Below are 26881 nucleotides of genomic sequence, written 5' to 3'. Positions count from 1 at the left end.
TGGTTAACTAGATTCAAGATGAGATAAAATTAAGAAAAAAAATCGTTACCCTGACACTTTATTTGCATTTTGGACTCCGTTTTAATTAATCAATTAATAAGCTAACTGATTGATTATCAGTTCGACTATGATTAAGGTCTAAGGATCTGGCTTAAGCTTAACTGATTAACCGATTTAAACGGTTTGGCTAATAACTGAAATGACCGATTACATACCAGCACACATCCAAGCCGCCAACAGTCACAAACGAACTTCATATCAAGAATTAATGAAAAGTTATTTTTTAATGGAATATCTAATATTTGTTGGGTTACAAATCCATCCCACATCAGATGAGTGAGGGAAGTTGGAAGGTGTATATAATTTTTGTCCAACTCCAATTAGTTTGAGGCCTTTTGGTAGTGACTCAAAAACAAATCTGTGCGGGCTTAGCCCAAAACGGACAATATCAAACTAATTTTGCAGTCAACTATCCTAACAAGTGGTATCAGAGCCCAGGTGGCTATGAGTCGGGCCCTGAAAGACTCGGGTTAGAGTCGGGCCATGGCTAGAACGACCCATATTTGTGTCGACTGCGTTGGGTCAAGCCCGCACGGATTTTTTTTGGATAATTCGTGATTTTATTGTAAATATTAAAATAAATAGTGATATTACTCAAATTTGTTGAATAATGGACCAAATCATGTTGGACTGAGTTATTTGTGAGCCCAAGTGAGAATTAAGTTGGCCCAAGTTATTGGTGCTGCCCCTGACGTTCCTGACGACCGGTTCCTAGTTCCTCAATTAACCGGCCCCTAACGTTTCCGACGACTGATTCCTAGTTCCTCAATTAACCGCCGGTTAAGACCATTTTAATTAATTATCTTGTACTCTTATTAATTTACATACCTATCAAACATGCACTGACTATTTTGATAGGAACAAATGTCACATTATGCATTATAAAAACAGTAAATTATCATTAATCAATTCAACTATCTGTTCTCTCCTTATTAGGAATCCAATTAATATAATGAACTATATTTTATCTATTGCTTTAGTATCCCAAAATAGTGAATATGACCTCAAATGTGATTACCCATTCATATAATCCAGGAAAGATCCATTATTAAAATTTTGTTCACGGAATATTTCTGTGGGTTACTCTTTTAGTCCGTCCAAACAAATATGCCACGTGTCCTTTATAAAGAATAATCAATTATCTCATCTCCCCTAATTAGTATTCTAATTAATAGTATACTTCATTTAATGTTACTGTAGTATCTCTTAAAATCTCGTGACATCCAATTATTGAGTCATCTTCCTTGAGACGATTAGTATATACTTATATTCTCACGCATCTACTTTTATAAACTATTTTATGTTATAATTCAGAGGAAAACATTAAAGAAAACATTTAATTTTAAAAACTTGAGACTCTATAATTCAAAGAATCTTAACTAGTGTAAATACAGTCATTTAGTATCTATGTATCTGAAACAACTATAGAATGTACATTAATTTGCCTTGTAGTAATACAATGTAGATTTCCAAATAAACGTCCTCGTTTCTGTTGGTGAATTAATAATTAATGTGAAAATAACTCTTTTACTAATCAATTTGTGTAACAAATTAATCATGGACGGGTGTGAAAACTCTAATATGAAAATGGCAATATGAAGTCAACAAATGGCCTACCAATTCACTCATGTCACTATGCATGTAGCCAAAATCACGAGGACCTTATTATAACAAATTTCCAATTAGATAAAGAGGAATCTAAGGAAAAAAACATAGGTTTAATTCAATTAATCTGTTACACTTAAATAAGCCTATATAAACTACATCAGCAAAAAAAATAAACCATATCGATAAATATGGCTTCAAAACTATTTCTCATTGTGGCCGTAGTAGCAGCTGCGCTGCCGTTCGCCGCGGTGGCTGATTATGTTCGACCGCCGCCACGCCCAATACTTAATTCCTCGTTGAGCTCGCTGCCGCCTTCTATTCCTCAGCAGGTGACTCATCACTTTCATTCTTGTTTGTGAAAATGCTCTGCAAAATTTGGCTTGCGTTTAATGTTTTTTTTAGATCATATTACTAAATGAATGAAATATGATAGCTGTAAAAAGCTGTGAAAAGTGAGTGATGGTAGGAAGGTGTGTGGTTGAGCCATTTGTTAATGTGAACAATTTGACAAAAGTTTGTTATTGTCTTGTCTAGCTAGACCATCTCAAAAGGCACATTAAAACATAAATAGTTAGATAATTAGCTTAAGTGGTATTCCAAAATCAATTTCATCTACGGTCTTTGAGTAAAAAATACTGTATCTATGTTTAAATTTACACTAAACCAAGACAAAAAACTATTTCAAATTTTGTGAGCTAAAAGACTACTAATATAGAGAATATTTTTTTAAGTTTGAGTTTAGTGTAAATAGTTGAAAAAAAATTATATTTAATGTGATATTTATACTAAAATGAGTATGAGTTTAGTGTAAGAGGGGGGAGAATTTAAGAAAATCTTTTAACTTTGGTGTTTCGACACCCTACATCCATCATTCATCAACAACCAATTTGAATATCGAAAAGCCGTGATGCTCTGAAAAAAATTGGAAAAATTCATCCATATGGAATAAAGTTGTACGTTTCCTACATATTTTTGCTTTCTTTAAGGAACCGACCCATATGTTTTGTTTATTATATTTAGTGAAATTTTATAGCTATTTTCATAAAATTTACCATAGTACTAGTAGTATTTAAGTTCGTCTATGTGACTTATTAATAATATATTTGTGGGGGAGTGATCAATTGCTAACTCATCATTTAATTGCTAACTACAACTAATTTAAGGCCATAGGATTTTAGAAAACGTGTGGTCTACAATTTGCCACGTGTAATTTTCGTTTTTATTAATAAAATAAAAAAAGATTTAAAAAAAACGCCAAATTAGGGTTTTAGATGAAAATGTCAATATAGTGTTTCGGAAATATCAACACAATGCTTTGAGAATGTCAACACGATGCTTTAAGAATTTTAACCCATTGCTTATATTGACATTCTACATGTATTATATCGACATATTTTATATAGTATGTTGACATTTCTGCTTTACGAAAAAATTGAAATTTTTTTAAATTTTTTTTCAAATTTTGACGTCGTAACATATGCATATATGATATCGTTGGAATCCTTATAAAATTATCTTTAATTTGATATATGTTATATGAATTTAAAGTTTTGGGATTTCTTTTAAAAGTTAGTTATAACTAAACATGTAGTTAATTGACATTAATACCCCTATTGATATTTTATGGAATTAATCATATGGCTTTATTGACGTTTTTTTTTATCGTATTGATATTTTTTGGTTGATGATCTAGGCCCTTAATTTGAATATCTAATGGCTATTATTTAGTTGTAGTTAGCAATTAGGTATTGAGTTAGCAATATAACACTCCCCTATATTTGTGTATTGCGAAATTAGATGCGTTTTATATGAATCTAAGACTCGTAATTTCAATGTTTCATACCGGTGAAAAAACTAGCAAATTAACGAATGGAGAAGTTTTTAAAAATGAAAATAGAAGATTATTTTGACTTAAGTTACGCTAAAAAACAAAAAACAAGAAGATTAATATTTTAGTACTAAATTTTCCTAATTATTACTATTAATTTATGAGGTTGATGCGATCATGGGACCACAAATTTAAGAATCTCTTAAAAAATTACTTCTCTTCATCCCATTCGAAGTACTCCGTATTTCATTTTTCTTTCTTAATTGTCTAGTTTCAAATTCATATTCCATTTTAGAAAATACGTCTAATCATACTATAATTTTATTATTATCTATTTTATGTGATAATTCCATTCAAAGTGTTTCATTTTTCTTTCTTAATTGTCTAATTTGAAATCCATATTCCATTCAGAAAATAATTGTATAACCATCTATAAATTGTGATCATTTGAGTGAGACAGAAGTATTATTTTATCTATTTACATTAATTTAGGTCCATATCTCCTTGGCCGGAGCTAACCACATGAGGATCTCATGGATCACCCCCGACGAGAACGCTCCAAGCCTCGTCGTCTACGGGACGTCGCCCAACAACTACCCCTTCAAAGCTCAAGGAGAGAGCACTAGCTACCGTTACCTAACCTACAGATCCGGCATGATCCACCACACTGTCATCGGGCCACTCCGCGACAACACCACCTACTTCTACAAATGCAGCGGGGTTGGTCCAGAGTTCCAGCTCCGAACCCCGCCGTCTAAGTTTCCCGTGACCTTCGCTGTCACAGGAGATCTAGGTCAGACCGGATGGACTAAGTCGACTCTGGATCACACAGCGAAGTCCCAACACGACCTTCTCTTGCTCCCGGGTGACCTTTCCTATGCCGACTACCTGCAGCCCGGATGGGACTCGTTCGGACAACTGGTGCAGCCACAGGCAAGTGCAAGGCCGTGGATGGTCACACAAGGCAACCATGACGTTGAGCACATACCGATACTCAAACGTGGCTTCATCGCCTATAATGCACGGTGGAAGATGCCATATCAAGAGAGCGGTTCCGGGTCGAATCTGTTTTATTCATTCGACGTAGCCGGAGTTCATGTCCTAATGCTTGGTTCCTATACAGATTACGATGTGAACTCTGATCAGTATATATGGCTCAAGGTATGACTACATCTATATTCGTTTGATAGTGGACTCGAACTTGAATTTTTGGCGTTAGACATAAACGGCACTATCATTAGATCAACACACGCACATACAAAATCGATAATAGTATTCACTTCTTCTTTTGGTGATGCTAGGGCGATCTTGCGAAGGTGAATCGTGGAAATACACCATGGATCATCGCGGTACTCCACGTGCCGTGGTATAACAGCAACACGGCTCATCAAGGTGAAGGTGATGGCATGATGGCAGCAATGGAGCCCTTGCTGAACGCAGCTTCTGTGGACATGGTTTTAACCGGCCATGTTCATGCCTACGAACGCACGGTATGGTTCGTTTTTTCTATCTTTAATCAACCTTTGAGTTTCAGCTGAACTATTTTACTGCAAAAACAGAAACGTGTCTATAATGGCAAATCCGATCCTTGTGGATTTGTACACATTACAATTGGCGATGGTGGAAACCGAGAAGGATTAGCGAGCAAGTACAAGGAGCAGCCTGAGTGGTCTGCCTTTCGCGAAGCAAGTTTCGGCCATGGTGTTTTCAACGTCGTGAATACAACTCACGCGCTTTGGGGCTGGCACAGGAACGACGACGATCAACCTGTGGCGGCAGACAAAGTCTGGATAAATTCACTATCGAGTTCAGGGTGCCTGGCTAAAAAGAAAAAAGAACTCAGAAAACTGCTCTTGGCGCCATGAAATTGATGACTGTTCAACCAATTCTACAAACCATTTGTTTCATAAATTCATGATTTTAATTTTGGATTCTCAACTAGAATATGTGCCTCAGAGATCCTTTTTCTAATTCTTGGTTATGTCAGTTACCACAGACATGATCATTTATCTGTTTACAATTTTCAGAGAGTAAGGCATGAAGATATATGTTCTTCTCTCATTGGACTTCTTATGTGTATTTTTGCCATGGATTCCAATACAAATACTATGAAATTCTATACATGAAATGCGTTATATCTATCCTCATTCTGACTTCGAATGGCGACAAACAAACAAGAGTCTAAACATAATTTCTACCATAGAATCAAAAAATACCTCATTCTCCCTAGTTGTAACCGTTAATGTGCCTTCATCCAAGTGTTCCATTGAGCCCTCTTTGATGAAAAAGCTGCAAAGATCTCACTCGCCTTCTTTTTTGCCCTTCCAGAGTATAATCTGTTCGTCTTTGAACAAGATAGGGACACACGGAACCAGATCCTAAACAAGAGAAGGAAAAAACAAGGGTTTATAACTTCCTTCACAATCTTGGCATTAACATCATAATAATCAGTTTTCATACTCTTAGTTTGACACCAATTTTCTTGCAATCACTTGAGCCAACATGAGTGCAGTCTAATCTCACAACATCATTGGTCTCAAATGCTGTCCTCACTTTCTCCACGACGTTCACATACACACCATTCCTAGCTGCAATGTGACAAAGCACACAACGTAAGTATCTGATTTGCTAAAAATCTCTGAATCTCAGAGTAATACAAGTAGTTTACTAAGTTTCATTATTGGAGGAGAATTAAGCCCCCTGTTTCGCTTCTCCTTAGTTTCTTCAAACGTCAGGCCATCAGCTACATTCTTCACTAGCTTGGGATATATTGGCGCGAGAGGCTTCCATAACATAAGTGGAATCTGAGGCCGTTTTCTGAGGTCATAGTTACGCCCACGATACAGGAGGAGGATATTCAAGTGACGGTATATAATCTTCCCCCCGGTCTTGTCCTGCAAAAGCACTGCAACACTGGTTAGCTTATAAAAACGAGAGGAAGCTCGTACGTGTGTTAAAGCTGTGAAGGTTTTAAACCTCGAGATGGAAACAGATGTTGTCCATGTCGAGAGTCGGCACCCCCAAGCACTTTATTCTCACAGCCTCAGCCCTTTTCCAGTGGCTGTGTATATCTTCCAGTGTGTTATGTGTAACACCTCCTCTCCCTATCATCACATTGGGATCCAAATCAATCAATTCATCAAGGAAACCGAACATGTTTAATCATTCAGTTATAATTGAGTTCAGATGCAGAAAGATATTTCAATCAATGGAAAAAGCCCTAAATAATTTTTATCATTTGAGTTGATTCATATACATATAACTGGAGAAATCCTAGCAATGAGAATACAAATGCTTAATATAACAAGCAAATACAACAGAATTTCAAAACTTACCCAAATTGATTTGGCGGGAGCAATTGCTGTGGCGATACTTCTCAACGAGCTCAGCAACCTCCTCATCGGGAATCGGATCTCCTAGAACCTTCTGGCGCTCCTCCGCCAGCTTCTCCAAATCCGGCTTCACCCTAGCCGGGGCGGTGGTGCCGGTCCAATTCCGGTCGAGGCGGCCCGGTCCGAAAGGGGAGAATTTGGGGGGTTCGCGGAAGCCAATTGGCTTAACGCCGGGGCTGATCTCCGAGTAAGAGTACATGAAATCGAAGGGCAGCTCAGGCGGTTTCTCAACGGTGTTGCTATTATTATCATTAACTTTTGGTAGCTTGTCTTTCTTCTTTGCGGGCTTGATTTTAGTTCTGTTTTGGAGTGTTTCTGCGCGTTTGGGGGAAAATGGAGGGTCGTGAATTTCTTCTAATGCTGCCGCTGCCGCTGCCGATGGCGGAGAGTGGCTGAGGAATCGGTATATGGCGGGGAGGTGAGTGGATGAGGAAGGAGATGGATGGATTGCTCGACGCCATGAAAATAGCTTCAACATGTTGCAGAGAAGAGTTACTGAATTTCCCCCAAATTAAGTGTGTTTATTTTTATGCAAATAGTAGTAAGACTGATGGATTGATTTTGTCATTTTGTGCAAGTTTATTTGGCTGGCCCCAATAAGATTCATTTATTAATTGGTTATTACTAAGTCTACACAAGCCCAAACTTTGAATACATGCTGACAATATGATTCCAATTTATAAACTGAGATTTGATCTATCTTGATCACTTTATTATAGCATCCGCAATGGTGCTTAGGCCAGCCATAGGCCAGCAATAAGAATAAAGCCATTCTCTCCCCTGCCACGTCGAGTAATACTAAAAAATCCACCTGCCACATCAGATTTAGGCTAGCCATGTGGCCAACCGTAATAAAAATAATTCAAAATATACTACATTTACGGAATTAAAATCACGATTAAATTACCGAATTAAATTTACGAGACATATACGGGAAAATTCATTAATTTTATTTTTAAAAGCCGCACCCCAACTCTTTTTTTTTAGATTGAATTTTTTCCTATAAATATCATATACCCATCCCTCTGAATTCCTCTAGTATGAAGTGGTTAAACTATGACCAACGAGAGATGAAGAATTCATGCGCGCCCAAAATTGGGTCATATTGGCCAAGCCTAAATTGGGTCATATTGGCCAAGCCTGTTGCTCCTAGTCCGGCAACGGGGTCCACCACCGCCCCGACTGACACGCAGTCGCCGGCTAGAACTGATGATTACGACATCAATGAGATGGAGTCTGTCGTCCAACGGAAGGGTTAGTCGGCAACGTCGGAGTTCGAATTTGAGTTACACAATGAGATGATCGACTATATTAGCTCAAGTATGAAGAAGAACAAGTAGTTTTTTTTGTTTCTTTAATTTTTTAGAAATGATAATATTTGAATTTTTAAGGACTTGTAATTTTTAATTTCTAGTATTTGTAATTTTTAATATCTGAATGAACAATGAATTTTTCGTGTTATAATTGTTCAACGTTTTCACTTTTACAACTAAAATACTCTCTCTGTCCCATTAGAAATGAAACGTTTTCCTTTTTCGGTTGTCCCAATAAAAATAAAACGTTTCTTAAAATAGAAACAACACTATCTCTACTTTTTCTTCTCTCTTACTTTACTCTCTCTTTATTAAATCACAAAACAATACTGCATAAAATCCTGTGCCGGAAACCAAATGTTGCATATTTATTGGGATGGAGGGAGTAGTTAGTTAGTATAGTTTTGAATAGCGCAATTTAATGTTTTTGGCCTGGATAGGTATGCATGGTTGTGGGAGTTGTGGTATAACGCTAAAAATGAGGGGAGTAATAACGTGGCAGGGACTGGAGCTTGGCCCCGAGACGGGGTTGTGGATACCCTAAGACTGGCATGCATCGGCAGAAGATGATTTGGTTAAATACTGTTTTATTTCGTAATTTTAAAAATCAACTGGAAAAGTAATGAAATTTGGATTTATTGTCAATATCAACAATAAAAAATATGGTTGCCTATTCAAATAAATAATATTGTTAATATTGTTTTGTTTATGAATAGACAGTATAATTGAACGCATTGGTATGCACATTATTTTTCGGTTATAATATTTATCATTTTATTTATATTTTTCACCAAGGGGTATTTGAGAACAAATTCAATATTGATGATGTTTCCGACTAATTAGTAAATAAGTGTGATGTAATAGATCAAATATAATCAAATTTCGTGGTTTTTTTTTCTCATATTTCTACCTTTATAATTGTACTTCTAATCTCACTCTAAATGATACAATACATTTTTTATGATGTGCCATTTTAATTGATAAACTTTCTTTTCTTTTCTTTCCACCCACAATTCATAAAAAATATTCATGAAATTTCGTTTCAAATAAAATATGTTGCACGCATGTGACTTAGGAAAAAATATTATAGTCCCCCTCCAAGTAGAAAGAAATATTACAGTCCCATCCATCCAAGACTAATTATCATCACTAGAAAGGGAACCAAAACCCATAGATCGCAATCAACATCAAGACGAGGATTCCTCCAAAATACAAATTAATATTCTAAAAACAAACTACGTAGTGAGCAAGGTCAACATATTGAATATTGATAATCACAACACCACCAAACTAGAAAGGGAACCAAAACCAATAGATCCCACTTAACTTCAAGACAAGATTTCTCTGAACTCACGAACGGAAATAACTTTAAAAACCAACCATATACCAAGGATCCTTCAGAATTCCATTCGTTCCAAAAAATTGAATAAATTATTGTGACTTTTATAATTTTATTATCATATTTTCACCACTTATAATACCACTATTAATTATCTAGAAATCAATCAATATAAAGTTGAAAAATGCTAAATTTATACAGAAGTCATATGATTTAATTGAAAAATGACATCAATTGTACGAGACAATTAGAAATTTTAAAAAGATAATTGAATTAGCTGATTTTGCAATTTCTCTAATTAATAATACTATTAATTACTACTACTTTACAACCTTTAACAAATTACTATCCATGCACTGCACTGGGATCACGTATAAGAGTTTTCATCCTCTCTTTCTAAATTTGTAAGTCGTTATTTTGTCTTTGATTTCCATCGAATTTATACAATCTATATATTGATTCAATTCTTAATTAATTTTATTAGTGAATGAAAATAAGTAAATAAATTTAAAGGTGAGTACTTGTATGGATCTGCACGGTGCGGACATCAAGAGTACCTCTTAATATAGGTAATGAAAAATAATTATTGAAACATGATATAAGTAGGAATTTGTGTCCTCGCTTGGCTTTGCATCTATTTAATAATTTTAATTCACGAATCTCAAAAGGTTAATAGTCATTTAAGTCATGAAGTTTCATCAAATTATGGTCGATTTCATAAACTTTGAAATTAGAATATCATAATCATTTTCAATTATTCTCAGTTGTCCTATTAATGCACAAAATATCGTCTTTTAACGATATTCAAAACGACCTGTTTCATTAAAACGAATATTTTTTTTCTTTTTTATTCATTTTTTTTCTTATTTTATTAAACTATAATCGTTTTTAACATCATCAAAAGATCTCGATTTGTGCATGAATAAGACAATTAAAAAAAACTAAAAATTCGTAATTCAATATTCCAATGTCAAAGTTCATAGAATAAACAAGAATTTAACCAAACTTTATGATTGAAATGACTATTATCCCTATATGAAAATAGGAAATGAAAAGTAAGTCTTTTATTGTATGAGTACTAAGAAAACATCAAATTAACAATCATGTTCGCAAATACACAATCTTGGGCCAGTATTTCCAGAACAACTCGACTTGCCTTCGGGATATTTTGATACACACTTAGTTTCACAACAATCGTCGCCGCAGACTCCTCCACCACAACATATTTTTTCTCCACATTCGCCGAATCCGGTTAAACATTTTTCTGCTCTTCCAACTTCAACTGCCAAAATAATATCTTATAGACCATCTCACAATATACAATAAAATATACTATAAGAACTAAAAAAAATATGATAGTACTTAGTATAGACCATATTAGTACATATGCACCTCATTAGTACTATAACAGGTAGTATTATGGCTAAAGAGAGAACTCGAAGATCAAAGCATGTATTTTGAATTTTGAAACAATAATTTTCCTATGTTTCGTTGTGATTTAATTATAGATGTTTTTGCACAACGATTATACAAAATAACAAATTAAAATGCGACAATAGTATACAAATAAAAATGTTGTGTCTTTTGAATCTTGGTAAAGCCCTTCATTTCTTGCATGTGTCTATGCCTTTGGATACAGGATTAGACACAAATACTATTTAGAAAAAAATATAAACACGATTAAAATGCCCCTCAAACCACAGATTAAAACTGATTGGTAATTTAGAAACCTAGTATTGTATAATATGTTGAAAATGTGGCTAATTAAATAATTTACCTGAGGCAAAAGTAAGAATCAACAGAATGCAAATGGATTGATAGATTGAAGCCATTTTTGTAATTAGATTCGTTGTTTATATTTCAGAATTGAAAGATAGAGATGCCATATACTCCATGCAAATGGAGTATATATATGGAAGTTTTGCAGTTAAGACATTGTTTACATTAATATACTTTTGCCAGATTTAAGAATGGGTTTTCCATTCATATATTCCATGGCCACACAATTAATAATTTAGTCTATTTTATTGTTGTATTAATTCTTAACTTCCTAAAATCGTACAATAGAAACGAGACTACATAATAGGATAAGACTAAAGAAAAAGGAAAGTTCTCCAAAAAATAAAAAAGAAAAAGGAATGTAACACTCTCACGTTATGTACTTACAATTACAATGTCACTGAGTCTCACACCAATGGATCAATGTCGAATCTAGGAATTTTTATTTAGTATGCGATAACTGATTACAAAGACTTAGAGCTTCAAAATCTGACTCATCATTGTTCTTCTCTTGGAAGAATTTTTCTTTCCTCTATTCCATCCTTCACTTAAAATTTTGTTTCTACTTTTTTTTTTCTAGATAAAACTTCACTGTATGTAAAAAGTGGATTAATTTGTAGTACTACTTTAGTTTTTTGAAGAGCGTGTTATAGTTGCTAAAATTTCATCTTTTGGCTTATTTGAGCAAAACCTTCATTTAAAATAGCACTAAAAGACGTTTATTTAAATTTGTAGTAGTAGGTTTCTACTACTAGACCATTTATATTTATTTTATAAAAACAGGATCTCGGTATAATATTAGCAGAAATTTGGTGGTGTAAATGTATTCCTTGTTCCCTGCTGAGTCTGCCAAGCTTGAAGTCGATAATTAGGTTGATAGTCGAGATGAATTCCAACAAGACAAAAACTCACTCAATGCAATTCAATAGAGACTATATCTAATAAAGGAAAAATGCCATATAGACATATAGTAGTACATATTTGTTGCTGGTTTCATAAGCGAGCCATGACATGAGTGCATGTCATGCGCATAACGTTGTACGGTGTTAAGCACGCCGCATTCATGTGCGAGCATGTGCTTATCACGAGCTACACAATCCAATAATTGAACACGTGTATATCTATTTACGTTTGCTTTTTCACACACGTTTTAGAAAAATGATAATAAATGATTAAAGTGGAGAAAAAATAAAGTAAAAAAGAGAATAATATAAAGGAGAGTTTTCTCTATATTATTTTCTCTCTTACTTTATTTTTTCACCACTTTAGTTATTTATTGTATAATTTTTTCAAAACAAGTGCGCAAAAACAAACGTCGCATATTTAATGGGATATTTAATGGGATAGAGGGAGTCAATCCCAAATCCATGCATCATCACTTGTAAGGGAACCAAATCCAATAGATGCCCATTCAACATCAAGACAAGATTCCTCTGAACTCACCAACTGATATAAATCCAAACACCAACCATATACCAAGCTAAGTCAAATATATTGATAATCACAACCACTTCATTGATTTCTCCATCTCATCACAATGCCCTCCCTCCTCCCTCTCTTCCTCCTCTCTCTCATCCTCCTCCTACCCATATACCTCATCCACTCCACAACAAGAAAATCACCCAAAAACACACCCCCAGGATCCTTCGGAATCCCGTTCATTGGGCAGAGCCTCAGCCTCCTGTGGGCCATGCGCGCCAACACCGCTGACGAATGGATCGCCAGCAGAGCCCGGAGATACGGTGCCGTCTCGAAACTGAGCCTCTTTGGCACACCAACCGTGTTCATCTACGGCCAGGCTGCCAACAGGTTTCTTTTCTCTGGCGACGGGGGCAAACTGAGCAATCAGCAGACGGACTCCGTGAGGATGGTCTTAGGCGATCGCTGCCTGTTGGAGCTTGTTGGAGAGGACCATAAGCGGATACGAAACGCGCTTTCGTCTTTCCTGAAGCCGGATAGCTTGAAGGATTACATCGGTAAGATGGAGGAAGAAGTGCTGATGCACCTTCGTATGCATTGGCATGGGAAGAACAATCTCAAGGTACGAATTAGTTATCTTGTGTGTGTGTTTTGTTGCTCGGGACTTGACTCAGTAAGATCTCTCCCGAGTGGAACTCATCGATTAACCGCCGATTTCAGGTTCTGCCACTAATGAAGACGCTGACATTCAACATAATATGCTCACTTCTGTTTGGTGTTGAGAGAGGATCAGTGAGAGACACACTTGTATTGTATTTCCAAGAGATGGTTGATGGGATTTGGTCTCTCCCTCTCAATCTGCCCTTCACACGCTTCAACCGAAGCCTCAAAGCAAGTGCTAAGGTTAAGAAGATGTTGAGCCATCTTATATCCGAGAAGAGGGCTCAGCTCGCTGCCGGAGCTTCGTCTCACCAAGACCTAATCACGTGCTTGCTCACGTCTCACGACGGCCAGTTAGTGTCCGAAGATGAGATCATACACAATGTTATGCTAATCATGGTTGCAGGCCACGACACTTCCTCGATCTTGATCACCTTCATGGTAAGAGTTCTGGCGAACCATCCCGAGATACACGCAGCAGTTCTCGCAGGTATGTAAAACTCGAGCTTTATAAGCCAATCAACACCCTTTTACAATGAATGAACATTGTTTTATTGATTGATCTGCAGAGCAAGAAGGGATCAAGAAAGGTGGAGCTTTCTTGACATGGGAAGATCTTGGCAAGATGAAGTATACCTGGAGAGTGGCGATGGAGACTCTCCGGATGTTCACCCCACTGTACGGAGGGTTCCGGAAGACGCTGGAGGACATCGAGTATCAAGGTTACACGATACCGAAAGGATGGCAGATTCTATGGGTGAGCGGCATGACTCACATGGATGATAGCATTTTCCCAGAACCATCAAAGTTTGATCCGGGACGGTTTGAAAATCCGGCAGGGGTTCCGCCATACACTTACATTCCGTTCGGAGGGGGGGCACGTATATGCCCGGGATACGAGTTTGCCAAGATTGAGACACTAATCACTATCCGTTACCTGGTTACACACTTCACGTGGAAGCTCTGCTGCAATGACAACCGTTTCCGAAGGGATCCGATGCCAGTTCCTACTCAAGGACTTCCCATTCAGATTATGCCCAGGAAGGAACTCGCTCTAACTGCTTGAACCATTTATTTGCTACATCCTTTGTAAACCTAAGTTCATACTTTGTAGAACATGAAATTATAAATTCCAGAAAACGAAGGTACTTTTATATGGCTCAAACAAGGAAATATGATCAAAAGAGAAGTATTAATAGTATTAGGCATGACATACTTGTTGCGTATTACATATGAACTAACTAGAATATACAGGATGAATACAGTTTGTATCATCAACTAGAATATACATGCCGTTTGTATCACCTAGAATATACATACCAGATTACGGGCGCAATGCATAACTACGAGGACACCGTAGTTGCTTAGCAGCCTTCTGTTCTGGAATACTTTGGTGGCAACGAAGGGCAGTGCTCGTTCATGTGGGGGTAAGGTTCCATGCTATTGTATCCAGGCAACTCCATCCGGTATTTCCCTTTGATTTGGCAGTAGGGAAGTTTTACTGTGTCCGCATCGTTGCACCACTTAGGCAAACGGCTTGAATTGTTGTCAAAGAACTTCAGAGAGTATGCATCTTTTATCTTAAAAATAGAAGAAGATAATCAATAACATGTTGGGTTTAGTAAATATGGAATATGATCAATACTCCGAAAATAAATGCAGCGTGCTCACCGTGAACTCAGTTACTTGAATAGAGTTTGCAAGTTCCCCAAACAGTCCTGCTTCCTTGTACATTTCAAAGACAAAAGCAACACATGAAGTTGACTTCCCGTCGACATAAACCCAATCGTCTTGTTCGGGGATTGCCAACAATTCACCAAAAGATGATCCACGTTTCTCAACTTCCACAAGAATCTCAGAGAGAGTTAAGTTCTGCAGAGGTCAAATTTCGTAATATGTTACAACATTGCAATAAGGTGATCGGGATATATCAGAACAATATTCTGCACTCCGACCTCAACTAGAAGGCAAGCTTACTCTCTACTTCAAAAGATTTTCCCAAATTGGTAATTACAAAACCTTTCTGTCTGTCAACAGAAAACTACTAAGCAATTCTTCTTTCTGTAAATCTAAGGACTTCCAATGGAAAGGTTTGTTTGGTTCATATCGGATGCATACACAGGGAAACATAGCCACATACATGAAATAGGCCCTCAATGTTTTTGTGTTCAGTGAACTGCTGGACATTGTTAGATTGTTCAAGCAATGTCTAATTTAGAGAAGTGAAAACACCAACAAAGCCAACATGGTGATACGCAAATCAGCTTCCTTACATGAAATAATCATTTGCTTCATAAACTTCAAGTGTAAAATAAACAAGATGGGTATTATAATGACCTGAGTTCCAAGACGTTTGTTCAATGCTTCATTCCACAAGCTACCTGCATATGCAGGAGCCATCTGAGTCCAAACAGTCATAACAGAAGCAACCTGTAAACAAACAAGTTAAAAAAGGAAGAAGAAGACAAATAAGCAATATACTCTCAGCAGCACACATTGATTCATTAATTTGATCACCCAACAGCATCAAATAACATAAACCATTGATTGATACTTGGTTTACCGGAAGTCACAGATACTTGTTATCAAAGAACATCATCCGATAACATTAACCATTGATTGCTACTTGTTAATTCTTTCACTTATATCGTCATATTTTCAGCACGTACATGGTCTACCGGAAGTCGCAAACTATTGTTGTTAAGAGTAACAGACTAACCGCTTCTGCAGTCAAGAACTATATGTCTATATGAACTCTCTATAAGCCTAACAAAGATAAGCAATCATTTTTTTCAGACTTCTAGCTTTTCCTGGTTAGGCATGCCAAGTGTCTATGAGTCCCCAGCTCATTCTTCAACAGGCACATGGTCAGAGTCCTAGCCCCTCCCACTATTTGGGAACTTACAGTTTCATGTTCTATTTCACTTCTCGAATGGGGTTTTTTCACCCTTATGTCATGGTACTACTTCGCTATCAGAGTATCAGTCACCCAGGAGTAATCCCAATAAAGTAAACATTTCCTCATATTCACAAGTAAAATCACCATTTAAAAAAATGGCAAGAAACTCATAAGTTTTATGGGCTTTCCTGGGTTATGTTTCCCCCAAGAACAGGTATAATTTGAGAATGCGATCAAGTAAAAGAATTCCATGAATATATCATAGTACATACATGATAACAATTTTATGAGAATCAACTGCAGTTGAAATATATAGTAAAATGACACAGGAAGCAGAGAAAAATAGAAATGAAGAAACAGAAAAGTGAGCTGCTATTGTCTCACATAACTACTTGTAATACTTAAAAGTGAAATACCTACCAGGTTAGCATCCAGAGGTGAGGGATAATTATCACTGATTGTGTCGATCCAGCTAAAAATCAAGTTATGGTAACCATATGGTAACCCTGCCATGCTCTTCGCATATTCCCACGCAGCAGTCTCATTGAACTTGGCACGGAGATCAGGATGCAAAGGAAGAAGCGCTATGTGTGGATTGGCGTCATCTTTAGTCAGCTCATATTCCCACCACTCATCCCATGTAAGAATAGCAATAATATCTTCTCCCTGGGGAAATTGGGGGTGGGAGGGAGATAAATAAGTTATTTGCAAAGATATATGGAAAACTTATTTAATAATCGACAGACCATTAAACTCTCAATATCTAACATCAGATACAAGAGACATGCATGAATGTATGAGGTACCTTTACCAGCATCAAATTAAGGATTTCTTTTTCAATACACCAGGGTTTCCGATTAAACATAAGCAACAGTTTAGCTTCAAATTTTTTTATACAGCATGAAGAATATGCCTCTGGCTTTCATAACTCTGGTCATCATTCCGTGAATGATAGAAAAGGTGTTCATCTCCTTAATACATAGTACTAGTTTACTGAGCCATTTTTTCAATACTCAAATAAAAAAATAGTATTATCAATTTAGTACTACTGTTGAAACACACAAAAGACACATATGCATAATATGTACAAAGAAAAAACGAAAACTCACACAGAACAATATACACCCAAAAGTGCAAAGCTAAAGACCCAATTAAAACTATAAATGTGTTATTTAGCTCAAATGAAATCTAAACTTTGCAGTAACTAACTAACTAACTATACCAAAGGCATACCTCCTCATTTTCATGCCCTGACTCTGCAACCCACAGGTTTCCTTCCGAGTCCCTCAAGCAGACTGCACTGTGACCAGCATAAGATCCAGTCACCCACTTCTCTAGGGTCTCAAAACCACCCCATCTGCCTCGAATTTTGGACAATGCAAGGAAATCACCAGAGTGGATATCATCAACAGTAATGTTGGTAATCCATGGTTCAGGTCGTGCTTCGAAGGTAGCACCCATGTGCTTTTCAAGAAATGCAACATTAGAGCTCTCACCCCACACAGAGTTCACAAACAGAGGCATCACCTCCCATAGAGCCTGCAGCGTCCCTATCATCCCCGCTTGCATCAGAAAAATCGCAACCCCTGTATGCTTGACCTATAAAATTCCCCAAGGAAACCAATCATGCATAATCGCAAACCCTACTAACCACGTTTCTAAGTAGAGATAAACCAACTCACGTATTCATACTCAGCTGCAGATTCCCACTCACTGAAGTCAAGTGTATGCTCCCGAGACAGAAAGTAGTAGTCCCATGTCACGCGATATGGAGTTGCAAAAACATAAAGATCCATACATGTCCAACTATGGGCTTTCGTAACCTGAGCATAGAAACTAAACATGAGGCGAAAAAGGCTTTAATGATATACACTAGCTTCTGATTCACACCTCACGATTCACCATAATTAAGTAGAAAGCAATCCTACTCTTCCAGATTTCTAAATTGGAAAGCAGAAACTTAAACAAGCCCAATGCATACAATAAGGGGCGGTTTGGTAGGGTAGATCACTCATCTATATTGGGGCTATATGACAAAAAAATATTCTAAAATCTGTGTTCTTATCATGTTTTGTTCAATTAATTTCAATAAAACAGTAACAGCAGACCCAATCTGATCAGTGTCTCAAGGGAAAACCTAAATCTACAAAGATAAACCTAACTAGGTACCAATCAAATACAAATCAATCACAGCAAAACATTCCCCTAAAACGGCTAATTTCAATTCCAATTGCCCTAACCTAAAAAATCCCCAATCAAAATCGAAAAACAGGAAAAATCAATTGACCTTAAGGTGGAGAGTGCCGCCGCCCCACTGAGTTCCGCTGTTGTTATGGAACTCCAACCACGCGGTGTTCTCATAGAAGCAAGCTCCTTTCCACTGCAAAATTGAATTGTTGGTGGCGGAAGCAGCCCCAACAAACGCCGGCAGAAGGTCAGCGGCGCTATTGAGCTTGTTGAGTATAGGCCATGAAATTTGCCTCGGCAGCAGCGGCAGCACGTCGGTGGGGCGAATGGGCGGTTTCAAGGCTTGTACTGTGGAGGAGTGGAGACTGCATACGATCAAAACTGTCGATAATATGAGCTTGAGGAGAAGAAGCTTCATGGCTCCAGAAATTTGGAGATGATAGTTGATACAGAGATGTTTCCCTTTTTCGGCTTTAATTAAGGATGTGGATTTGACTAGTAATTTTGCAGAATTTGAGGCATGTTAATTCGTATATGCGAGATGCTGTCTTGATCTTTACGACGAAGATGCACTTTGTCTGGTATACATAATTGTATAGTCGAGAAATGTAATTTAAACATTTACTAAATACTCCCTCCGTCCCGGATAATTCGTCCCACTTTGACTGGGCACGGATTTTAAGAATTGTAATGAAAAGTGAGTTGAAAATGTTAATGGAACGTGAGTCATACTTTAATATATTAGTTTTATACTCCCTTTGTCCCCATTAAGAGTCACACTTTTCCATTTCGATCCGTCCCCAATTAAGAGTCACACTTCATTTTTACCATAAATAGTAAGTAGGTCTCACATTCCACTAACTCAATTCACTCCCATTTTATTATAAAACCAATATAAAAAAATAGGTCTCACATTCCAATAACTTTTTCAACCAACTTTTCTTTACATTTCTTAAAACTTCTGTCCGGTCAAAGTGTGACTCCTAATCGGGGACGGAGGGAGTAATAAAATGTGAGTAGTAATGAATTAGTGAAATATGGGGTCCACTACCAAAAATGATAAAAGTGAAATGAGACAAATTGTGTGGGACGGACTGAAATGAAAAATTGGGACGAATTATACAGGACGGAGGGAGTATTTTTTAAGGGTAGATTACAACAATCCCATAAAATTTAGTCTATCAAATTATCAATTTTGAAAATTTTCTTCCTCAAGGCAAAAATTTCGGAATACTACGTCACAAATTAATTTATTAAGTGTATTTAACGATATTGTTAAAATAGTCAAACGTTTTGTAGTAATATCTTATAGAGTATTTGAGTGGTTCATTTTAATAAGATCTTTGTTTTGTTAAGTAGTACTACCAAGTTAAGAATAGCATGTAGCACAAAAAATTATTTACTTTTTTGATAATTTATGGTACGAGTCTAAGGAACAAATAGACTAAATCTGTCACTGCATAATATGGCTCTTGCATTACGTGCACATATAATTTATTTTAAAAATCTCATTTATTATTAAACAAAATCTCGCTTATATTGTTAACATAACTTACAATTTGTGGGCTAATCTCATTACATGATGTGGATGAAATCAGATACTAACTTATTGTACTAACTTTGCTAACTAATCAAACTTAATATATTATTAAATGATGTAAACTGGCGAATAAAATATGCATTTTGCTATTTTAAAATAGTCGGCAATAGATGATGCGTTTATTTTCATTTTAAATAAAATATATATTCAATTAATTCATTACATTCACGTTCTATTATAATGGCGTTTTGATTCACTCCTCCGTGTAGTGAATCAAATCACTCTTATAATGAACTAAATTTATGTTCTCTAGTTATGCATTTAAGTAGTGTTTCCCTATATCAGTACTCTATCACACGTTATACTTATAAAACTAAATAATTTTTTAAAATTCGTATCAAATCAACACGTGTTTTTTCTTCATGGATGAAGGGAGTAACCAATACAACGGGTCACGGTCATGTAAACAAAGTCAAGCCGGGTTGATCACCACCGCCCGCAAGTGTGCCTCTTTTATAAGTAGTTCACACGACTCTACTAGCCCCACGCAAACCACCCATACACCACAATATTCTACATCAACCTAACTTAAAGACATGGACCTCCTTCAAATTCAAACTATATCCACAAATTATTTTCCTCGCAATTCCATTTCATCAATTATCATACTATCAAATAACAACCCAAAACTTGTAAACTAAGTAGCCCATCCATCACTCCTCTTTTTCTACACTTTGTATCTCCACCACTATTTCCAATGGCCATTCTGCCTCAACGTCACCCCTCTCTCAACCACGCTCGAATGTTCAATCAAATCGCCCCTCCCACCCGCATTCACTCCTCATCCGCCACCGCCCCCACCGCCCAATAGCCCTCGACCCCATCGCCACTCCCCGCCTACCGCTCCCCAACGACCCAACCCTCTGCTCAAACTGATCCCACCGCGCATGGCTAGCTAGCGGATGCACTACCGTTCTCATTTCCCTATCCAAGTCCATCGAAGCCACCGCCGCCGCTTCCCACACCTACCTCGAGCCGGTCCTCACCGCCCTCCTCGGAAATGGATTCCAATCAAACCCTAACTTTAAAGGCCAATGCCCTTGTTGATCAAAGCTGGTTTTTTGCCAAACTGCCACTCTAGTTCTCGTTGGTCACAACCACGTTGGTCACCTTTTGCCCGGCTATCACTCCGAGTCGGCCCCAAACGTGCTCGTTGGTCACGGCGAGTTCATTGCCTGACCACCACTCCGAGCCGTTTGGCTCTCAATAAGAGCACCAATTTATATAGACCAAACAAGAGAACTCAGCCCAAAAGACTAGCCTGATAGGAGAGAGAGCTCATTTAGTCTATACACTCCACACCAGTTGTTTTCATAACCAATGTGGGAATTGGGTCCGTTACAAACGACCCCTCCACTTTAGCATTATTACCGCCGTAGTTTGGGTTTGAAGATGTCACCAACTCCCCAATATTTCCAATCTGACTCCACTGTTGCACTTGCAGGCTAAGATTTACTTCCTCTGTTTCTTCATAGTTGAGACGGAGCTTTTCGGCGCGGAGTTTTAGAAATGAATGTTGGGTGTGTTAAATAAATAGATAAAAAAGTAAGAGAGAGGAAAAGGTAGAGAGAATAAAGTATAAGGAATAAAGTAAGAGAGAGTAAAGTAAGAAAGAGAAAAAAGTTACCATATATGGAAATGACTCAACTATGAAAAACTTTCCGAAATGGAAAAATGACTCAACTATGAAGAACCGGAGGGAATACGAGGGAAGGAGCGGTCAACGCTGGTCTATTGACTAACGAAGAAAACGAAAAGGGTAATAGAGTTTTCAGTTCTATACACCTGTAAGGGCATTAGCAGTGGTGACCCTCCTCCGGAGTCCATCTCATGGCCTATCTCCATTTTCTCCTGTCATATTAGCAGGCTCATCTCAGAGCCTATTTCCCTGCAATGAGAGCCCATCGCAGAGACTATCTCAGAGCCCATCTCATTTTCACATCATCATTATTTTTATATATTTCCTATTAATTGTTGATGTAATTAAAGACAACGTAATATACGGCAAAAAACAAATTTCAATAATAAAAAAATTAAATTCTACGTTAGAAAAAAAAAGATAAAAATAGATAATAACAAAAACTGGATAATAACGAATATTGGAAGTCATTTTTTTTAGAGAGAAGTAAAAAATTGAAATTGAAGAGGGATGAATGTGAAATGGGGAATGCGGTATATACAGTGTGTAGATGACATAAATGTTAGAAATTTGGGCTTCCACATGACTAATTTAATGTGTATGATTATCTTTCAATTGTCCAATTAAAGTGATCTATTAAGGATTAAAGTTTGGGCTAAAGTGTGTTTATTTGTTATGGAAATAAATATAGATACCATTTTGTGATTTTCAATTTGATGAAGGACCGAATAGAAAATAAAGGGGTTTATATTTAATATAAATATAAGCTAGGGTTATGGTCCCCAGACGTCAGAAGAACATTCGATATCTCTGTATTCTCTCGGGAGACTATTGCAAAGAATGCCTTTGATCGTTTGGAAGATCCATAACCGTTGCAAAGCAATTCCACCGTTCAATTCGTTATGGATCAAGGTACGCTTCCGCTCTACAGTTTATGCTCATTCTCCGTCATTCTCGGTTAATCATCATAGAAAGCTTCCTGTAATTGTTCACTCAATTATTCCAACAATAAATAAATAAAAAAAGAGACCGCCCCCTCATCGCTCCGATGACCTCGCAATGGAGGCCGATCGGTGAACCAATGAGGGCCGATAAACCCATCGGCTAAGGCGATGCAACGGGCCTCGGTTGGAGGTGGAAGGGAGTGGCCACCGGCTCCCTCCCCGTAATGGGAGACGGTGGGAGCTGATTTTTTTTTTGGGGGGGGGGGCGATCGCTCAGTCACCATTGCTATGCTCTAAGAAGTGCATAGTGAGGAAGAATAGCCTTCGGTCTACTCTATTGTTAATAAAAAGAAAGGCAATATTTTAGAATTAAATTATTAATGAACAAGCTCATTAATTGGCCTAACTACCCTCCCATATAGCCTATTTATATTTTATTCTCATCCTAAAACTTGGAGTATTTTATTCTCATCCTAAAACTTGTTTTCTCTTGTTGCCATTAGAAATTTCGATTTTTTTATTATTTTAATTCATTCATAATTAAAAATCTTAGTACACTTTTGCTAGATATGACATTTTAATAACTTATTTTCCTCACATTTTATTATAAAATGAATTTATAAAATAAATCTTACATTTTACTATATTTTTTCCTTCACTTGTTTGTACTCTCTCCGTCCCAGATAATTTGTCCCATTTTTTTCATTTTAATCTGTCCCATATATTTTGTTTCATTTCACTTTTTTACTATTTTTGGTAATAGACCTCATTTTCACTACTCATTCGTACTCACATTTTATTATAAAACTAATATATAAAAGTAGGACTCATATTCCACTAACTTTTTCAACTCATTTTTCATTATATTTCTTAAATTCTATGCCCGATCAAAATGAGACAAATTATCCGAGACGTGAGAAAGTATTTCTTGAAGTTTGTGTCAAACTCAAATGCATCTCATAATACCGAACCGCGGAGGGAGTATAACATACTGTAATAATATATTCTTCCAAATACATTTTGGCGGCGATATTAATTTTTAGGCACAAATTTTCAAATATTTTATTATTATATTGATATATCTTTGTTTGTATCAACTTTATTTATTAATATTATCATGCATTTAATTGTATTGGCGTAATTTTATTGCATAACCTTTATGATTTTCATTGCTTATAGCTTATATTATTATAATCTCTTTGTTTCATTTAGAGTAAAGTATTTTTTAAGCATGAAATTTTATTGAGTTTTATTCTGTGAGCTGGATAGAGAAAGAATATAATAGAGATCACGATGCTTTCATTTTATGATATGCAGAGTGGGATATACAAATAAAGACTATGTCATTTTCGAACACGGATAATATGAATTTTATTAAATGAATTAAATAAAATTAAAATAAAATATGCATGTAAATAAAGTAAAAGTAATTAGATATTTATGTTATTTTTTAAAAAATAATATAATTTAGTTAGTACATCATGAAAAAAAATATTCTTATTAACTTAATTTAATTGGATCGAAATGAGTACTTCGAAATAGTGCTATTTTCATAATAACAATACTACTATAAAATAGTCAAGGTTGATCACCGCCGCCAGCTAATTGTGCGACTCTTGTATTAGTTGTACACGACTCTAATAGCCCCACGCATCCCTCCCATACACCACAACAATTTATTTCACCTTAAACACTTGGACCTCATTCAAATTCCAACTATATCCACAAATAATTTTCCATCCTATTCTATCACCCTCCCATATTTTCATCATCAATTTTATTATCAAAAAATAAAACAAATTGAAGTAGCCCATCACTACTACACTTTTTTCTACTCTTTCCATCTCCACCACTATTTCCAATGGCCATTCTACCTCAACGTCACCACCCCCGAATCCTCAACCAAATCGCCCCTCCCACCCGCATTCACTCCTCCGCCACCGCCCCGCCTCGTCCCCGCCGCCCAAATCCCTCCCCGATAACCCTCGCCCCCGGCCCGCCACTCCCCAACGACCCAACCCTCCGCTCAAACTGGTCCCACCGCGCATGGCTGGCCAGCGGCTGCACCACCGTCCTCATCTCCCTATCCAAGTCCATCGAAGCCGCCGCCGTCTCCCACACCTACCTCGAGCCGATCCTCGCCGCCCTCCTCGGCTACGTCCTGGCTGACCTCGGCTCCGGCGTCTACCACTGGGGCATAGACAACTACGGCGGCGCCGAGACGCCCGTGTTTGGCGCCCAGATCGACGCATTCCAGGGCCATCATAGGTATGATAAGAAAATAGAATACAAAAAGAGTAATTACTCCCTTTATTCACATTTGACATAACTTTCTTTTGTCATCTGTCCAAGATTAATTGAAACTTTTACTACTCCCTTCGTTCCGACTAAAATGATATATTTTTGGCCAATACAAAATTTTAGAAATTGTTGATTACTGTGTTTAATTGAAAAGAAAAAAAGATAGGTAAAAATATTAAATGAGGAGCGAGATGAATATTTTAATTAAAGAAAGAGAAAGTGGTTCAATGTATTAATTTGTGAAAAATTTATAGCTATTATTTTCGAAAAATAGAATTATGTCTTAATGTGTCATTTTAATTAGGCGGAGGAAGTTCTATTTTCGGTAATAAATCTTGCATTCTACTAACTAATACTAAGTACTACCTCCGCCTAAAAGTTTGTCTCATTTTTTCATTTTCGTCTGTCTCCCAATGTTTGTTCCATTTCACTTTTTATCATTTTTATTAGTGGACCTCATATTCCATTAACTCATTCTTACTCATATTTTATTATAAAACTAATATATACAAGTAGGACCCAAAATCCACTGACCTTTTCAACTCACTTTTTGTTATATTTCTTAAAATCCGTGCAGGATCAAAGTTGGACAATATTTAGGGGACGGAGGTAGTATATATTTTATTGTAAAATCAATGCGGAGTAGGACTCATATTTCACTAATTTATTCTACTAATTTACCATTATGTGTCTAAAAACCCGAGCTAAGTCAACTCATATCAATTAACTGTGGACAAATAAAGTACTCCAATTTTCTATCAGCCGTTACACAAACCGTTCAAAATTCCAATTTTAAACTTATATTCTAATTTTAGTTTTGTATCTTCTTGATTTGAAGGTGGCCGTGGACCATCACGCGCCGCCAGTTCGCCAACAACCTGCACGCCCTCGCCCGCGCCGTGGCGTTCACGGTCACCCCCATAAACCTCATATGCGGAGACGCGACGGCGCTGGCGTTCGTGGCGGCATGCTCGGGGTTCATCATGTTCAGCCAGCAGTCCCACGCGTGGGCGCACACGACGCGGAGCAAGCTGCCGCCATTAGTGGCGGCATTGCAGGACGCCGGGGTCCTCGTGTCGCGGACGCAGCACGCGGCGCACCACCGCGCGCCGTACAACAACAACTACTGCATCGTGAGCGGGGTGTGGAATGAGGTGTTGGATGCTTCTAAATTCTTTGAGATTTTGGAAATGCTGATTTTCTTTAGGTTTGGTGTGAGGCCCAGGTCTTGGACTGAGCCCAACGCTGGTTGGACCGAGGAAGATGAAGCTGAAGCTGAAGCCACATCTTTATTATCCTAATTAATTTATTTATTCAACCCTTTTTTTTCTTTTTATATACATATGGGGAATAATTGATTGAGGATTTGGCAGGGAATATTCATTAGTTGGAGATAGTTTTTGTTTTATGTGAAATTTGGTGCATGTATTTGTATAGGAACGTTTCAAATTGAAATTGAAGTGATGAGGTGATTATCCACTGATGATTTGTGGTCAGATTTGTCGAGTTTTTTTTTTTCATTATAATACATCAAAATGGTTATTGGTTATTAATTTTATAAATTACTTAAAGATCAAAATACTATTTTTTTTTCTTCCAAATTTAAATTAATATAAAAAGAGTATTGCAAATTTTATTCCTTTTACAAAAAAAATTCACATGTAAAAAGAGTATTGCAAATTTTATTCCTTTTACTAAATCAAGTATCAATATCAAGAACTAGAGCGAACAACACATAAATTGAATAGAAATTGGAATCAATAAATCAACAACATAATCTCAATTAGTATTTCAGTATAGAATTAATGCTAGGAAATTCAAATTAGATATAGTATATGAAGTATATAGTACTCCATATTACTACTACTTGCTATGTCATATTTGTTTGATCAACATTCAAACTATTCGTATCA

The 26881-nt window shown here is 36.8% G+C and overlaps 5 protein-coding genes and 1 long non-coding RNA gene across 9 annotated transcripts; 3 read left to right on the top strand and 3 right to left on the bottom strand.

Moving 5' to 3' along the window:
- Window positions 1-1856: 1856 nt before the first annotated feature.
- On the top strand, window positions 1857-5551 carry LOC125197356 (purple acid phosphatase 18-like). Its single transcript, XM_048096090.1, has 4 exons — window positions 1857-1997; window positions 3989-4657; window positions 4798-4986; window positions 5056-5551. Exons 1-4 carry the CDS (start codon window positions 1857-1859, stop codon window positions 5359-5361), a joined length of 1305 nt encoding a protein of 434 aa, XP_047952047.1. The 3' UTR covers window positions 5362-5551.
- LOC125197357 (CRS2-associated factor 2, mitochondrial) lies at window positions 5039-7412 on the bottom strand. 4 transcript variants are annotated; one of them, XR_007172049.1, is made up of 6 exons: window positions 6832-7412; window positions 6473-6600; window positions 6165-6390; window positions 5957-6084; window positions 5713-5874; window positions 5039-5317 (listed from the first exon to the last, which is right to left on the bottom strand). XR_007172049.1 is itself a non-coding variant. In XM_048096091.1 (5 exons), the coding sequence occupies exons 1-5, from the start codon at window positions 7364-7366 to the stop codon at window positions 5797-5799; spliced, it is 1095 nt and encodes a 364-aa protein (XP_047952048.1). In that variant the 5' UTR covers window positions 7367-7412; the 3' UTR covers window positions 5535-5796. The 4 variants fall into 4 exon arrangements, 1 of the variants encoding a protein (XP_047952048.1); XR_007172050.1 differs by having other exon boundaries at window positions 5039-5313; XR_007172051.1 differs by having other exon boundaries at window positions 5039-5263.
- A 3177-nt stretch (window positions 7413-10589) lies between these two features.
- Window positions 10590-11411, bottom strand: LOC125193358. The gene is made up of 2 exons (XR_007171567.1): window positions 11318-11411; window positions 10590-10822 (listed from the first exon to the last, which is right to left on the bottom strand). It is a non-coding gene; the product is annotated as an uncharacterized LOC125193358 (long non-coding RNA).
- A 1445-nt stretch (window positions 11412-12856) lies between these two features.
- On the top strand, window positions 12857-14552 carry LOC125192765 (cytochrome P450 716B1-like). Its single transcript, XM_048090407.1, has 3 exons — window positions 12857-13360; window positions 13459-13888; window positions 13968-14552. Exons 1-3 carry the CDS (start codon window positions 12857-12859, stop codon window positions 14462-14464), a joined length of 1431 nt encoding a protein of 476 aa, XP_047946364.1. The 3' UTR covers window positions 14465-14552.
- A 21-nt stretch (window positions 14553-14573) lies between these two features.
- Window positions 14574-19048, bottom strand: LOC125192764. The gene is made up of 7 exons (XM_048090406.1): window positions 18585-19048; window positions 17980-18120; window positions 17531-17896; window positions 16718-16963; window positions 15736-15828; window positions 15070-15270; window positions 14574-14978 (listed from the first exon to the last, which is right to left on the bottom strand). Exons 1-7 carry the CDS (start codon window positions 18900-18902, stop codon window positions 14763-14765), a joined length of 1581 nt encoding a protein of 526 aa, XP_047946363.1. The 5' UTR covers window positions 18903-19048; the 3' UTR covers window positions 14574-14762.
- A 5367-nt stretch (window positions 19049-24415) lies between these two features.
- LOC125192766 (fatty acid desaturase 4, chloroplastic-like) lies at window positions 24416-26464 on the top strand. Its single transcript, XM_048090408.1, has 2 exons — window positions 24416-24935; window positions 25807-26464. Exons 1-2 carry the CDS (start codon window positions 24529-24531, stop codon window positions 26267-26269), a joined length of 870 nt encoding a protein of 289 aa, XP_047946365.1. The 5' UTR covers window positions 24416-24528; the 3' UTR covers window positions 26270-26464.
- Window positions 26465-26881: the final 417 nt, after the last annotated feature.

This window comes from Salvia hispanica, chromosome 6, assembly GCF_023119035.1.
Source record: "Salvia hispanica cultivar TCC Black 2014 chromosome 6, UniMelb_Shisp_WGS_1.0, whole genome shotgun sequence".
Classification (NCBI taxonomy): Eukaryota; Viridiplantae; Streptophyta; class Magnoliopsida; order Lamiales; family Lamiaceae; genus Salvia; species Salvia hispanica.
Note: the sequence above shows the minus strand (reverse complement) of the source record. Positions and strands in the feature narration are given on the sequence as shown.